We start from the raw sequence: 13,254 nt of genomic DNA on the forward strand, positions 1-13,254 counted from the left end.
GTGATTTTAAAAACATAATAGAGGGAGAGCAGAGGAGGCTAGGTTAAGAAATTCAAGAGGTGAGGCTGGAGCGACGGTTCAGTGGGTAAGAGCACTGATTTCTCTTACAAACGACCTGAGTTCAAGTCCCAGACCCCAAAATCCACCCAAAATCCTGGCAGCTCGCAAGCGCCTGTAACAACATCAGCTCAAAGGGCTCTGGCTCCCTCTTCTGGCCTCCGTGGAAACTGCCCACATATGGCGCATGCGCTCGCCGACATCCGCAAATAAAAATAAACTAGTCCCGGTGCAATGGCGTGAACCTTTCGTGGAGGCAGAGACAGGAAGATCTCTGATATCAACAACTTATTGGCTCGACCTACGAGCATCACAGTGGCAGGCCTAAGCTTTTGGGCTGGGCTGTCGTCTTCTCCTACGTTAAATGAGTGAAGTTCCGACTTCCAGGCTCCGAGCGGCTACCGCGACCGTTGCGCAGAGCGCGCGCTCCCGGGGCGGGGCTGCGCCAGGCGGGAACGGAGGCCCCGCCCCGTCCCGTCCCGCCCGACTGATTTAAGACCAGTTGTGAGTACGCTGGCGACAGCGCCCATCCCGGGCAGGCCCGGGCCCCAGAGCTCCGGCGGCCACCTGTGCAGGTTAGCGCTTGCATCCGCGAGCTTGCATCCAGGCCTCGCTCGCCCTTAGGACTCCTTGGCGCCCAGACGGTAGGTCGGCGCCGGAGAGCGCGTTCTGCATCTTGATTATCTCCGGCCTTGTAAGGGTCACCTCTTGTGAAAACAGAATGATCAATCTGCGTCGTGCAGGGACGGCTGGAGGGCTGGAAGCACGCCTGCGTCAGAGCTCGGCGCTCCTGCGCGTGTGACCCCGGCTGCCTGCGCAGGGTGGGGATGTAGCCGGAGGTCACGTCCTGTGGTCGCAGAAGTCGGGCGGCTCCTCTGAGGACCCCTGGGCGGTTGAAACCCTCGTGGCTGGGTGTCTAACTGGCCGGCAAAACTTTATTTGTAGGTGTGGTTCAACAACATTTTGAATTGGTAAAACAGAACTTATTGGTAAAACTTAACTAAATAGCTTTTGTTGACAAGTTGTTATTAATTTTTGATGTTTCATGCAAGGCAAGAATCGTTATCACGGTTTTGCAGGTGGAACAGTGTTGGCACCAGAAAAGCGAGTGTTTCACTTAAACCCACACAGAAAACTTTGGGGTGGCAGAGCCACAAATTAAAGCCTAGCATTTGCGCCTCCTCAGCTGATTCCTCTAGACCACGTTACAGAACAAACGGCTAGTTGCTTTCATGTGACTCATAAAAGGAGCGAATAAACCAATGTTCTGTGGACACGAAGCGTTAAGACCTAATAAGCTTCAGACTAGGGGCTGCTTCGGGCTCAGCTGCCATTTGGAGGAGAGGGGAAAGCAATAAACGGGAAACCTGTTGCGTTTCTTCTCATTGCAGTCTGTTGATGACATTCTTTTCAAGGTGCTCCAGGTTCTGGCAAAACACCCATAGCTATGTCCTCACACTAACCACTCTGCAGTACATTGTGGTATGGCCTCTCCTCCAGGAACGTTGTTAATGGAAAAGCTGGTGTAGTTCAAGTGTCTTTCACTCTTGCTCCCAGACAGACAGTTCTTCCATGAGATGATGCTTGTCAGAGAAGCACCAGAAAACCAGTGTGATATTCCATAGCTGAGCTGTCACTGGGCAGAAGGCACACTGGGACCCTCACCCACACCCACAGGTTACCGGGAACATGAGAACAACAGTTTGTAGCTCCAGCACAATGGTAGCAGTGGTAGGAAGACACCTTCCTTTAGACCTTAGTGGATTTGGGTGGGTAGGGGTGAAGTTAGGAGGGGTTCTATTTAGAGTCATCTTTTGGACAGCTTAGGAGACATTTTGTTCATGGAATGTAAGGTTTTCTGATACTTATTTGTAAGTTTGTCCAGAAAATGGTAAAGAATTTGGGGATCCTGATGTCTGATCTAGCCCTGCTCTCTAAGAAACATCTCTGAGCCAGAGATGTTTTAATCTAGCACCAGAACTTTTAATCCTAGCACCCAGGAGGAAGAGGGTCAAGATTTAAGGCTTGCCTCAGGGGCACAGAGTTCGAGCCCAGGCTGGGCTTGTGAGACTGCCTAAGGTCTTTAGCTCCAGCTTTAGCTGGAGCAGCCAGGGGTTTGTTCAACTTGGATTTCCTCCCATTTGTTTCCATACAGATAATACCAAGAAAACCAGATGGCATCCGGAGATTTCTGCTCACCTGGAGAAGGAGTGGAGATACTGCAGCAAGGTAAGGGCCGTGTCCTAGTTAGGGTCTCATAGCTGTGAAGAGACACCATGACCACAGTAACTTTTATAAAGGAAAACATTTAACTGGGGCTGGCTTACAATCTCTGAGGTTCAGTCCATTATCATCATGGTGGGAAGCATGGCAGCCTGCAGGCAGACATGGAGCTGGAGTTACTGAGAGTTCTACATCTTGATCTTCAGGCATCAGAGGGAGACTGTGTCTCACCCTGGGCATAGCTTGAGTATATATAAGACCGCAAAGTCTGCCTCCATGGTGACACACTTCCACGAGGCCACACCTCCTAATGGTGCCACTCCCTGTGGCTAAGCATTCAAACCCATGAGTCTATAGGGGCCATTCCTATTCATTCCACCCCCTGCAAATGACCTGATGGTTTTTCCAGGGGTCTCATCCAGATCCTTGCCTCCTGAGATGAACAAAGTTCATAGTGCCCACTAGAATGGTTTCACTCACAGCCCCCGTTTCTGAGCAGAGTAGAATCTAGGAGGTTCTGGGGCTGCATGCCGTGGTGCATTGGCAATCTATTGCAATAGATGCTGCGTGCCGTGGTGCATTGGCAATCTATTGCTAAGGTAAGGGTGGCTGGCCTGTCCCTTAAAGGCTTCTTTCCTACTTGTGTTTTCATGTTTCTCTGGTAGCCCAGGCTGGCCTTAAACTTCTGATTTTCCTGCCTCCTCATAGTTTTGGAGATTATAAGTATGCCTTACCACACCCAATTTTGTGCCTGAAAACGAAAATAAAGATTTATTTCTTATTCTCTAAAATGACTTTGGACATAATGATAATAATCCAAAGAATAAACATGTGCATGTGTGCTTGCGTGTGCATGCGTGCATGCATGTGTGTGTATGTATGTATGTTAGATAATGATAAAAGATGTCAGCAGAGCCCCCTAGGAGAGAAATGGGGTAACCAACAGACAGGACCTCACCGTGTCCTCTTATACCTATGCAGCCCACGAGGGTCACTGGGCTCTGTTTACAGGGAGGGAATTCTAAATGGTCAGTTAATCTCTTGCTTCTCCTTTCTCGCCTTGCTTGTGTGAATGAGTGAGGCCATCTCTACAGTTGGAACTTGCATGTCTGTTTCCCCCTCTTCCTCAAGAACTCTAATGATATTGGCCAGGCTTTGTGTTGCATGCCTGTAATCCCAGTGCTTAGGTGGCTGAGGCAGGAGGATTATAAATTCAAAGCCATCCTGGGGCTACATAGAAAAACTTTAAAAAAGCAAAGTTTCTAGGAAGCGTATGAATGAAGTGTTTCGGTTACTGTGGTGATCCATACTAAAAGGTCTCTTTTTTTTTTTTTTCTTCCCTTGGAGCTTGGAAGCTAACCAAGTCCATAGCAAGCACATGCTCTACCACAGACCCACACCCCCATTCCTTACATTTCTATTTACCAAGACCTTAACTTTGGAGCTAGGCTGTATGTAGCTCACGGGAAAGCCCTTGCTTGGTGTGCCCAAGTCCCTGGCAACACACACCATCCTTAGTTACTCCCTGGTATCCTTTGGTTAACAACCTTGTATAAAAAGTAAATGCTTGCTAATTTGAGGGTTATTTCTGGTTCATTTGTGATTTATGTTTTGAGGCAGGGTCTCACAATGTAACGTAGGCACCATTGCAGGTTAAGTAGCCCAAGCTGGCCTCGAACTCCCAACTCTTCTGCTTCCTTCTCCCTAACACTGAGATTCCAAGTGTGTGCCACCACATCCAAATACTTGTTTTATTTATTTGCTTTTGTTTGTTTATGTGAGCACTGGAGTGTAGGGATCAGAAGACACTTTCAGGAGTTGGTGCTCTCAGCCTGTCCTGTGGTTCTGGGAAGCAGACTCCAGTCATTAGGCTTGGCTGCACGTATCCTTACCAGCTGAGCCGTCTAAACAGCCAGCAACTATTTATTTTTGGCAACATCTCACTATGCTGTCAGGCTGATGTCAGATTCTTGTGCTTAAAGGACCCTCCCACCTTGGTCTCCTGAGCAGCAGGGATTGATTACAGGCGTGTGTCATCGTTCCTGGCTTTCCTTATTCTTCTGTTTAAGTTGCATTATATTTAGAGAATTTTCCTACTGAAAAACAGGGTTTTGTTTTGTGTTTCTAGAAATCAGCAGTGTTATACCCGGTTATATAAAGCAAGGAGTCCATGTGTTTGCTTTGTCTGTCATTTCTTTAAGTGTGTGACAAGCAGTTTCCTCCGTGTGCCCTGACGGAGGAGGATCTCATACAGAATCCGTATTTCAGCAAGCTCTTGCTTAGTCTCTCCCAGCACGTGGATGAAAGTGGCCTAAGCCTTGCGCTGGCCAAGGAGCAGGCTCAGGTAAGGCCCCTGGGAGGATGGATGGCAGAAAGAGGGGAGAGCCTTAGAGAGAGAAACTGGCTCAGACAGAGGGTTCTGTTTTGTTTTGAGGCGTGGAGTGAAGTTCGGCTTCGTAAGACAGCATGGCTGAGGTATGAGATCTTACAGAGAGTTATCCAAGAGCTGCTCGTGGACTACTACGTGAAGGCCCAAGACACAAACCTAACTTCCGAAGACAAAAAGGTGAGGCTGGAGAAACAAGGTCCAGGGATGAGAACAACTCGGCTAGCCAGTTGTGGCAGCATATGACCCTTACCCAGGGCTTGTGAGGCTGTGGAAAGAGCTAGAATGTAGAAACCTGGCCAACACAGTGAGCCCCTGTAGGAAGAGGAAAAAGGAGAGAGGGAAGGAGGAAAGAAAGGAAGACTGGACAGGGGGAAAGGGAGGTGGAGGGAACCCTAGTAATTCAGCTCTCTGGATTAAGTTCTCTGTGGTGGCCGCTTGCTTGAGGACCGTGAGATGTGTGAGAAGAGATGATTGGGATGGAAGACATGGGGATGGAGTTATCTTTTGTTCTATTGAGAGGGTGTAGCCCTGGCTGGCCTGGAACTGGCTTTGTAGACCAGGCGATCCTCAACCTCACAAAGATCTGCCTGCCTCTGCCTCCTGATACCAAGATTAAAGGCCAAGTCGAAAGTTTTTTGTTTGTTTGTTTGTTTTTATTTCAAGACAGGGTTTCTCTGTGTGGCTGCCCTGGAACTTGCTCTGTAGACCAGGCTGGCCTGGGACTCACAGAGATCCTCCTGCCTCTGAATCCCGAGTACTAAGATTAAAGGCATGCAACACCACTTCCCAGTTAAGTCAAAAGTCTTATAGTCTTTTTTTTTTTTTTCTTGCTTTCTTTTTCTTTTCAGTTTCATGAGACCCTTGAACAGCGGCTGCTTGTAACTGAGCTGACACAACTCTCAGGTCCGGGGCAGGAGACTGAGCGGCCCCCCCTGTTAGGGCTGGAGAAGGCTGACCTGCTGGAGCTCATGCCGCCCTCGCAGGTTGGAAACAGATACTGGATCAAATGTGTTAAGTTCCTTTGTATCAAGTGTCTGTCTGTCTGTCTGTCTGTCTGTCTGTCTTCTCTTTTCTTTTTTGATAGGACCTCATTTATTTATTTCAGGCTGGCTTTGAACTTGGGATCCTCCTGCCTACACCTCCCAAGTGTCGGCTGGGATTACAGGTGTGCGCCAGCATGCTTGATTTATGAGGTGCTAGGGGTCAGGCCCAAGGCTTCTTGTGAGCTAACTTTTTCTCTGTTTTTTCCTTTTTTTAAACAAAATTATCATCATCATCATCAGTTTATGTGTGTTTTGCCTAATTGTATGTCTATGCACTTCATGTGTGGCGTGCACGTGGAGGCCAGAAGAGGGCATCAGATTTCCTGGAACTGGAGTTCCATGTAGGTACTAGGACTTGAATGAGGTCCCTCTGGAAGAGCAGCTAGTGCTCTTAACTGCTGAGCCATCTCTCCACCCCCTAAAATTTTCTTATTAAGCTTTACTGTTTTTGTAAAAATGCTACCCTATCACATGGAAGACAAGCAGGTCTGAAATACTACAGTTACAATTGCATTTCATCTTGTTTGAAACAAGAGTATTTATGTGATGACTGTGTCTTAGTTAGGATTTCCATTGCTGTGAAGAAACATCATGACCAAGCCAACTCTTATAAAGGACAATATTTAATTGGGGGTGGCTTACAGGCTCAGAGGTTCAGATCATTATCATCAAGGCTGGGAACATGGCAACATCCAGGCAGGCATGGGAGCTAGCCTCATACCTAGCACGTGCAGGATCCTGATTTCAATCCCCAGTATGACAAGAATAAACAACTCCTGGTAGGATTCCACTATATGGATATAACATAATTGGCTTGCTTAGTGTTATCAATTTGTGTTTTTGAGACAGGGTCACATGTAGTCTCTGGCCTTAAATTCCCTGTCCTGCCTTAGTCTCCCAAATGTTAGGATTGGTGTACTGCCATTCCCGACTCTCTTGATGCTGTTTCTTTGGTTATTTGTGAAGCTGTGTTCTCATACTTGCTGGGAAGGTCTTCCTCGTGCTAATGGTCTGTGTGCCTCTAGGATTTCGTGTGGATGAAAGCTCGGCTCCAGCTGGAGGTGGAGGAGCAGCTCAAGAAGAAATGCTTCACCCTGCTGTGCTACCATGACCCCAGCTCAGGTGCGAGCCGCCCTGGCCTGCTCAGTGCCCCCAGTTCCTTGGCTAGCCAGCTTTTTCAGTTTGATGTGAGTGTGAGACCGATCTTACTCTGTATTCCAGGCTGTCTAGTGAGGAACTGACTGTGTTACCCAAGTTGGTCGCAAACCTGTGGCAATCCTGCCTCAGTCTCCCAAGTGTTGGGATTATTGGCATGACCTACCATGCCTAGTTTAGACTACTCTGAGACTTTAGAATCGGAAATGTTTATTTCCTCAGTAGTGGGATTAGAACAGACTTTTGTCAGGACTCCTTTAGTCAGGAAATTGATGAGCTGGATGAACTCTTGCTTCAGGAAAAGATGAATTGCTTCCTCAGAAGAGTCAGAATGGCAAAGAGAAGTTAAGTGTATCCGTGTCCCTCTTATCTTTATTTTGTGGTTTAAGAATGTAGGACTGCAGGCTGTAGAGGTACTCGGTGGCTGAGAGGCCCCTGCTCTTCCAGAGGACCCGAGTTTGATTTCAGCTCCCTTGTCAGGACGCTCATAAGTGCTTGTAACCGCCGGGCAGTGGTGGCGCACGCCTTTAATCCCAGCACTTGGGAGGCAGAGGCAGGTGGATTTCTGAGTTCGAGGCCAGCCTGGTCTACAGAGTGAGCTCCAGGACAGCCAGGGCTACACAGAAAAACCCTGTCTCGAAAAACAAAAAAACAAAACAAAAAAAAGTGCTTGTAACCTGGCTCATGAGATCTGGAGCCCTCTTCTGGACTCACGTGTACACATTGCCATAGACAGGCGTATACACACATGATTTTAAGATAAAAACCACATACAGAAAGGAATTCAAGGCTTGGGCTGGAGAATTGACTGATTAGTTAAGAGGCTCTTGAAGAAGACATTCCCAGCACCCACACTTCACAACTGCCTGTACCTCCAGGTCTAGGAGGACTGAAAGCCTCTAGCCTCTGCATGGGTTCACATGCACAGACCCTCCCCCCACAATTACATAACTCGCTGGGTATGATAGCACACGCCTTTAACCATAGCACTCTGGGACCCAGAAGCAGATGGACCTCTGAGTTTGAGGCCAGACTGTTCTGCATAGCAAGTTCCAGGCCAGCAAGGGCTACACAGAGAAACCCTTTCTCAACAACAATAAAACCAAACCAAAGGGTTACTTAGTACTCCGAGGCTACAGCAGGCATATTCCTTTGAATTCCTTGGACAGCCTGGACCACACAGTGAGAACCTAACTATAAGATACAGACACTGTTAGAGAAGCAGGGGAGAGGCATGACTTGGATGTAGGATGGCAAAGGCCCCTGCAGACCGGTGTCCATTGGTGGTTTCCCTGTCCCCTTATCTGTGTTCAGATTCTGATGGAGACAAGCTGAAAGCAGCGAAGGTGTGGGTGCTGACCGAGGTCCTGGTGAGGGAGAAGCAGCAGTGTTTGGAGGCCAAGGGCCAGCAGAAGGAGCAGTTGGTGCTGTTGGAGAAGAAGAGGGCCACCTACTCCCAGGTGTGCTGGCTGTGGCCTGCTCTCCTGTATCTGACCCAGGACTCCTTCAGCTAAGCCAGGGCGTTCTTCTCTTACACCTTGCTTGTTCTTTATCTTGGGGGTTCAGGTGCTTCTCCGATGCCTCAGTTTGCTGCAGAGGCTTCTTCAGGAGCACCGGCTGAAAACTCAGTCTGAGCTAGACCGCATCAATGCCCAATACCTGGAGATCAAGTGCAATGCTATGATCCTTAAGTTGAGGTGAGCTGTGAGCCTGGTGGATCACAGGGACTCTGTTCCTCATGACACTTCTCCAGCCCTGTTCCTCATCGCTCTCTTCGCCACGCCTAGTACCGGTGGGTCCCAGCAAGTGTCACCCAGTAGTATAATTAGCCTTTCTTGATGTTACTCAAAAACTTGTAACACTGTTAAGTATTTATTTATTTTATAGCCTTGTGAAATGGGTGTTTTACTGTAAGGTCAGTTGCCTGGGGATTCACAGTGATTTTTCTCTTTATCCCTGTATGTTGACTGGATTTTTTTTTTCCCCCAGCAATAGGGTCTTACTATGTAGTCCTGGCTAATTGGTTGACCTGGAACTCATTTTGTAGGCCAGGCTGGCTTTGAACTGAGAGATCCACCTGTCTCTGTCAATTGAGTGCTGGGGTTAAAAGTGTGCGCCTCTGTAACAGAGTTAGCTGTTCCTTTTTTGAAAATTCTGTTTTGATTTATCTTCCTCTTCTTCCTTTTCTTCCTCCCCTTCCTCCTTTTCCTCTTCTTCCTCCTCCTCCTCCTATGTCTAGGATTTCGTGTATGACCTCTGGTGGCCACAGAGGTCAGAAGAGGGTGTCGGGGTCTGGAAAGATGGCTCAGATGAAGAACATGAGCTATTCTTCCAAACAACCCTGGTTCAATTCCCAGCACCCACAAGGCTCATAATTGCCTAACTCCAGTTCCAGGGGATCTGATACCTTCACACAGACATACTTGCAGGCAGAACACCAGTGAGTATAAATAAATACATTATCAAAAGAGGGTGTTGGATTCCTTGGAACTGGAGTCACAGGCAATATGAGCTGCCTTGTGGATGCTGGAGGTTGAACCTATATCTTCTGCAAGAGTGATAAATGTTCTTAACCACTGAGCCATTTTTCCAGCACCCAACTTCTTAGGCATTCTTATCTCTACTTTGAAAGAACACTGAGGTATGTTTGAGTGTGCATGTGCGCATGTGCTCCACAGTGCATGTAGAGGTCAGAGGTCAACTTTGTGGATCCAGGTCTCATCTTCCACCTTTATGTAGGTTCCAGGGATTACACTCAAATCCTTAGGCTAGTGCAGCAAGCCCTTTTCCCACTGAGCCATCTTGCCGGCCCCTAAACTCTTCTTTGGTTTGGGATCTTCCGTGTTCCATTTCTTTCTCCCTCTGTCAGGATGGAAGAGTTGAAGATCTTGTCTGACACTTACAGCGCTGAGAAAGTGGAAGTCCATCGCCTCATTAGGTAAGTACCCCCAAGAGCTGGACGCAGCTCTTCTTCAGACTTGTTCATATTGGCAGGTCTCTATACTTGTCTGTTTTCTGAGGACTTAATCCTTCTATTGAACTTTCTCTGCCGGGGCTCTTAGGGACCGTTTGGAGGGAGCCATTCGCCTCCAAGAGCAGGACTTGGAGAAGTCGAGACTGGTCCTGCACACCTATGAGGTCCTGGGAGAAGACTTTGAGAACCTGGTGAAGGAGTACACCCAGCTCAGACTGGCAGCTGAGAATAAGCGCTGGGTCCTCCAGGAGTTTAGCAAGGCCTACCGCTGAGCTGAAGGTGGGCAGTAACCAGGAAGCGTGGATTCTCCATGGCCACCTTCTCCTGCTCAATGGAGCACCTCCACCACAGGGGAATGGGGACGCTTGCTTAACACACTGCAGCCTTCACAGCTCCTCTGCTGTCTCTTCCTTGTTTACAATGACTGCTCTGTCTGTTACAATGTCTCCTCTGGAAATGTAGCTATCAGATTTATGAAATTCTGTGGATTTCTGTTTTGCATCAGCCCTGTGTAATAATTTCCTGAATAAAGTTGTAGTATTATGCCTTAGAATTTTAGTCATTTTCTTTGGGCAAAACTATAAAAAGAATACTGAAGTGTGTGTAGGTGTGGTGGTTTGAATAAGAATGACCCCTAAAGGCCACTACATTTGAATCCTTTGTCACCAAGGGAGTGGAACTCTGATAGGATTAGAAGGGTCAGGAGGCATGGCCATGGAAGTGCTGTGTCACTGGGGTTTTGAAGTTTTACAAACCCTCCTCAGATCTAGGTTCTGCTTATGGAGCAGGATGTAGCTCTCAGCTGCTACTCGAGTACCTGCCTGCCATGATGTAATGGATTAACACTCTGAGACTAAACAAGCCCCCAGTTAAATGCTTTCTTTGAATTGCTGTGGTCATGTTCTTTTCATAGCAGTAGACAGTGACTGAGACAGTGGGTAAGGCAGAAGAACTCAGTGGGTCCCGAGGCAGATCTGAACTTTAATGCTATGCAAATGATGGAAGGTAGATGTACCAGCCCGCCCTAGACTCCTAGAGGCTTCATCTAGGAGAGAGGAAGTGGATTAAATCTGGGCTTGTCTACACACCCCGAGGAGTGCTAGGTGCTCTGGCTGATTGGAAACCATTTTGTCACTGTGGCTAGCAGTGAGGATGTTCTAATAAAGCTGCCAGGCACGCAGCTCAGCTTAGCACACAGCCACTTACATTCCTATGACATAAGGACCTAATGCCTCTCCCAAAGCAAAGAGTGGGATACGTTTGACAGCAAAATTCTGCAGTCCGCTTGGCTGAGGTGAGGCAGGGTCTGGCCAGTGTCAGCTCAGGAACAGAGTAGGCTTCTCACTCAGAAGCTACTCAACCGTGGTCCAGAGAAACCAGCCAGTGGGAGCCTTCTGAGGCCAAACGAAGGTCGGCTGCATGGGAAGAACTAAGGTCTCTCATTTCACATTAAAACCTTTCTGTAAATGGCACCAACCACTATCTGTATGCAAATATTGGTCCGTAGGAAGCAAATTTCCCAAGTTATTTAGAGAAAAGTTTATCTGTAAAAGAGAATTTAAAAATAGCAGATGAATACCAATATGTTTTTGATCTACATTCGATATTGACAATACTTGGCTCTTTTTCTGTCTCGCTTCCTCCTTCTTTTCCTTTAAAACTATTCCTGTTACCTTATACGTATGAGCGTTTTGCCTGCATGTTTGGATGTATAGCATGTACATACCTGGTGTAAGCAGAGGCCAGAAGAGACTGTTGGAACCCCTGGAACTGGACTTACAGACAGCTGTGAGCAACCATGTAGGTGCTGGGAATTGAACCAAGGTCCTCTGGGAGAACAGCCAGTGTTCTTGACCACTGAGCCATCTATCTGGCCCCTCTTCTTAAAGAATCAGGTATAAATATATACTGTAGGGATAATCTGTGTGGAAGCATCACCTGTCAATTAAGATCTGAGGGCCACTAAGCTGAGGGAGGACATTTGGGAGAGAGAGGGGAACTCTGAGACAGAGTCAGGTACAGGAAGATTCGCCATCCAGACTCTGAGGAAGTCAGTCGTATGAAACTGAGGAGAGATGACCAACCACGTGGCAGACATAGACTTGTCTAAACAGGTTACTATATGTTAAGAGCTAGTTGGGGAGCAAGCCTAAGCTAAGGCCATAAGCATCCTATATAAATGTTTGTGGCTTTCTTTCTTTGGGAGCTAGGTCATGCATAGAGAAGCCAGATTACTTTATAACATACACTTCCCCTGAACCACTTTACAGTAAGTTACAGATTCCAGTAGGCAACTATTAAAACTTAGAGCATTCTTCTGTATAATGAATACAATTATTATTCATAAATGTTAATAATTCTCTAATGACTATTATCCAGGTCATCAAATTTCTCAAACTTCTTTTCCTGATCTCAGGCCCAATAAAACCTAGTGTCTTGCCCTTACATGTTAGGTTTCATTAATTTCTTTTTCTTTTTTTAAATAGCATTGATAAGCAGCCAAGGCTGGTTCCAAACCCATGGTCTTCCAGCATCAGGCTCCTTGTGCTGGGTTGTGTGCGTGTGCGCATATATTGTCTGTATGTTTCTTTAATGGAATAAGGTCTTAGCCCAAGCCAGCCTTCAATTCATCCTCCTGCCTCTGCTCCTCCTCACTGGGGAATGAACTCAAGAGTCTTGTGCATGCTACCACTGAGCTACAACCAGCTTTTTAACTGGTGTGTGTGTGTGTGTGTGTGTGTGTGTGTGTGTGTGTGTGTGTGTGCTCTCGTGGGTGTTCTTTGGTGGTGGTGGGGAGCAGAGGCTCATTTTTATTTTGTTGACACATGTACCTGTGGAGGCCAGAAGAGGGCGTCAGATCCCCTGGAACTTGAGTTACAGATGGGTATGAACAGCCATGTGAGTGCTGGGAACAGAACCTGGGTCTTTTGGAAGAGCAGCAATCGCTCTTAACTGCTGAGCCATCACTCTAGCCCCTTTTGTTGTTATTGAGATAAGTTTCATTATGTGGTCAGGCTGGCCTTGAACTTACAGCAATCCTGCCTTTGCTTCTTTTTGATTTTGAGACAAGGTCTCACTATGTAGATCTGGAACTTATTACATAGACCAGGCTGAGCCAGGCTGGCCTTGAACTTATAGAGAGACTCCTACTTTAAAAAAAATTTTTTTTATATGTGTATTGTTTTGCCTCCCTGCTTTTGGGAGGGGGGCTGGAAAAAATGAGCACCCTCTTGTAGAGGGCTGGAATTCTCTAACTCCAGCTCCAGCTCTGACACCTTTTTTTTTTTTTTTTTTTTTTTTTTTTTTTTTTTGACTCTTAGGGCACATGCAGCAACAAGCACACATACGTATAAATAAAAAATAAAAGTAAATCTTCAAAAGAGACATAACTTTCTCTTGGTAATTAGTAGATC

The 13,254-nt window shown here is 47.1% G+C and overlaps 1 protein-coding gene across 2 annotated transcripts; it reads left to right on the forward strand.

Annotated features, from left to right (window-relative positions):
- Nucleotides 1–282: 282 nt before the first annotated feature.
- Nucleotides 283–10,394, forward strand: Haus4 (HAUS augmin like complex subunit 4). Of its 2 annotated transcripts, none has more exons than XM_034499322.2 (10): nucleotides 283–701; nucleotides 2,213–2,286; nucleotides 4,482–4,624; nucleotides 4,715–4,846; nucleotides 5,518–5,652; nucleotides 6,738–6,834; nucleotides 8,182–8,327; nucleotides 8,434–8,564; nucleotides 9,737–9,805; nucleotides 9,930–10,394. In XM_034499322.2, the coding sequence occupies exons 2-10, from the start codon at nucleotides 2,232–2,234 to the stop codon at nucleotides 10,111–10,113; spliced, it is 1,092 nt and encodes a 363-aa protein (XP_034355213.1). In that variant the 5' UTR covers nucleotides 283–701; nucleotides 2,213–2,231; the 3' UTR covers nucleotides 10,114–10,394. The 2 variants fall into 2 exon arrangements, with proteins under 2 accessions (XP_034355213.1, XP_034355214.1); XM_034499323.2 differs by having other exon boundaries at nucleotides 283–632.
- Nucleotides 10,395–13,254: the final 2,860 nt, after the last annotated feature.

The sequence above is a fragment of the Arvicanthis niloticus genome, chromosome 3, assembly GCF_011762505.2.
Source record: "Arvicanthis niloticus isolate mArvNil1 chromosome 3, mArvNil1.pat.X, whole genome shotgun sequence".
Taxonomy (NCBI): domain Eukaryota; kingdom Metazoa; phylum Chordata; class Mammalia; order Rodentia; family Muridae; genus Arvicanthis; species Arvicanthis niloticus.

Coding starts and splice junctions, on each gene's coding strand:
- Haus4 (XM_034499322.2), top strand. CDS start 2,232: ATGGCATCCGGAGATTTCTGCTCACCTGGAGAAGGAGTGGAGATACTG. Junction 4,847..5,517: donor TAACTTCCGAAGACAAAAAG/GTGAGGCTGGAG, acceptor TTTTCTTTTCAG/TTTCATGAGACCCTTGAACA. Junction 5,653..6,737: donor AGCTCATGCCGCCCTCGCAG/GTTGGAAACAGA, acceptor GTGTGCCTCTAG/GATTTCGTGTGGATGAAAGC.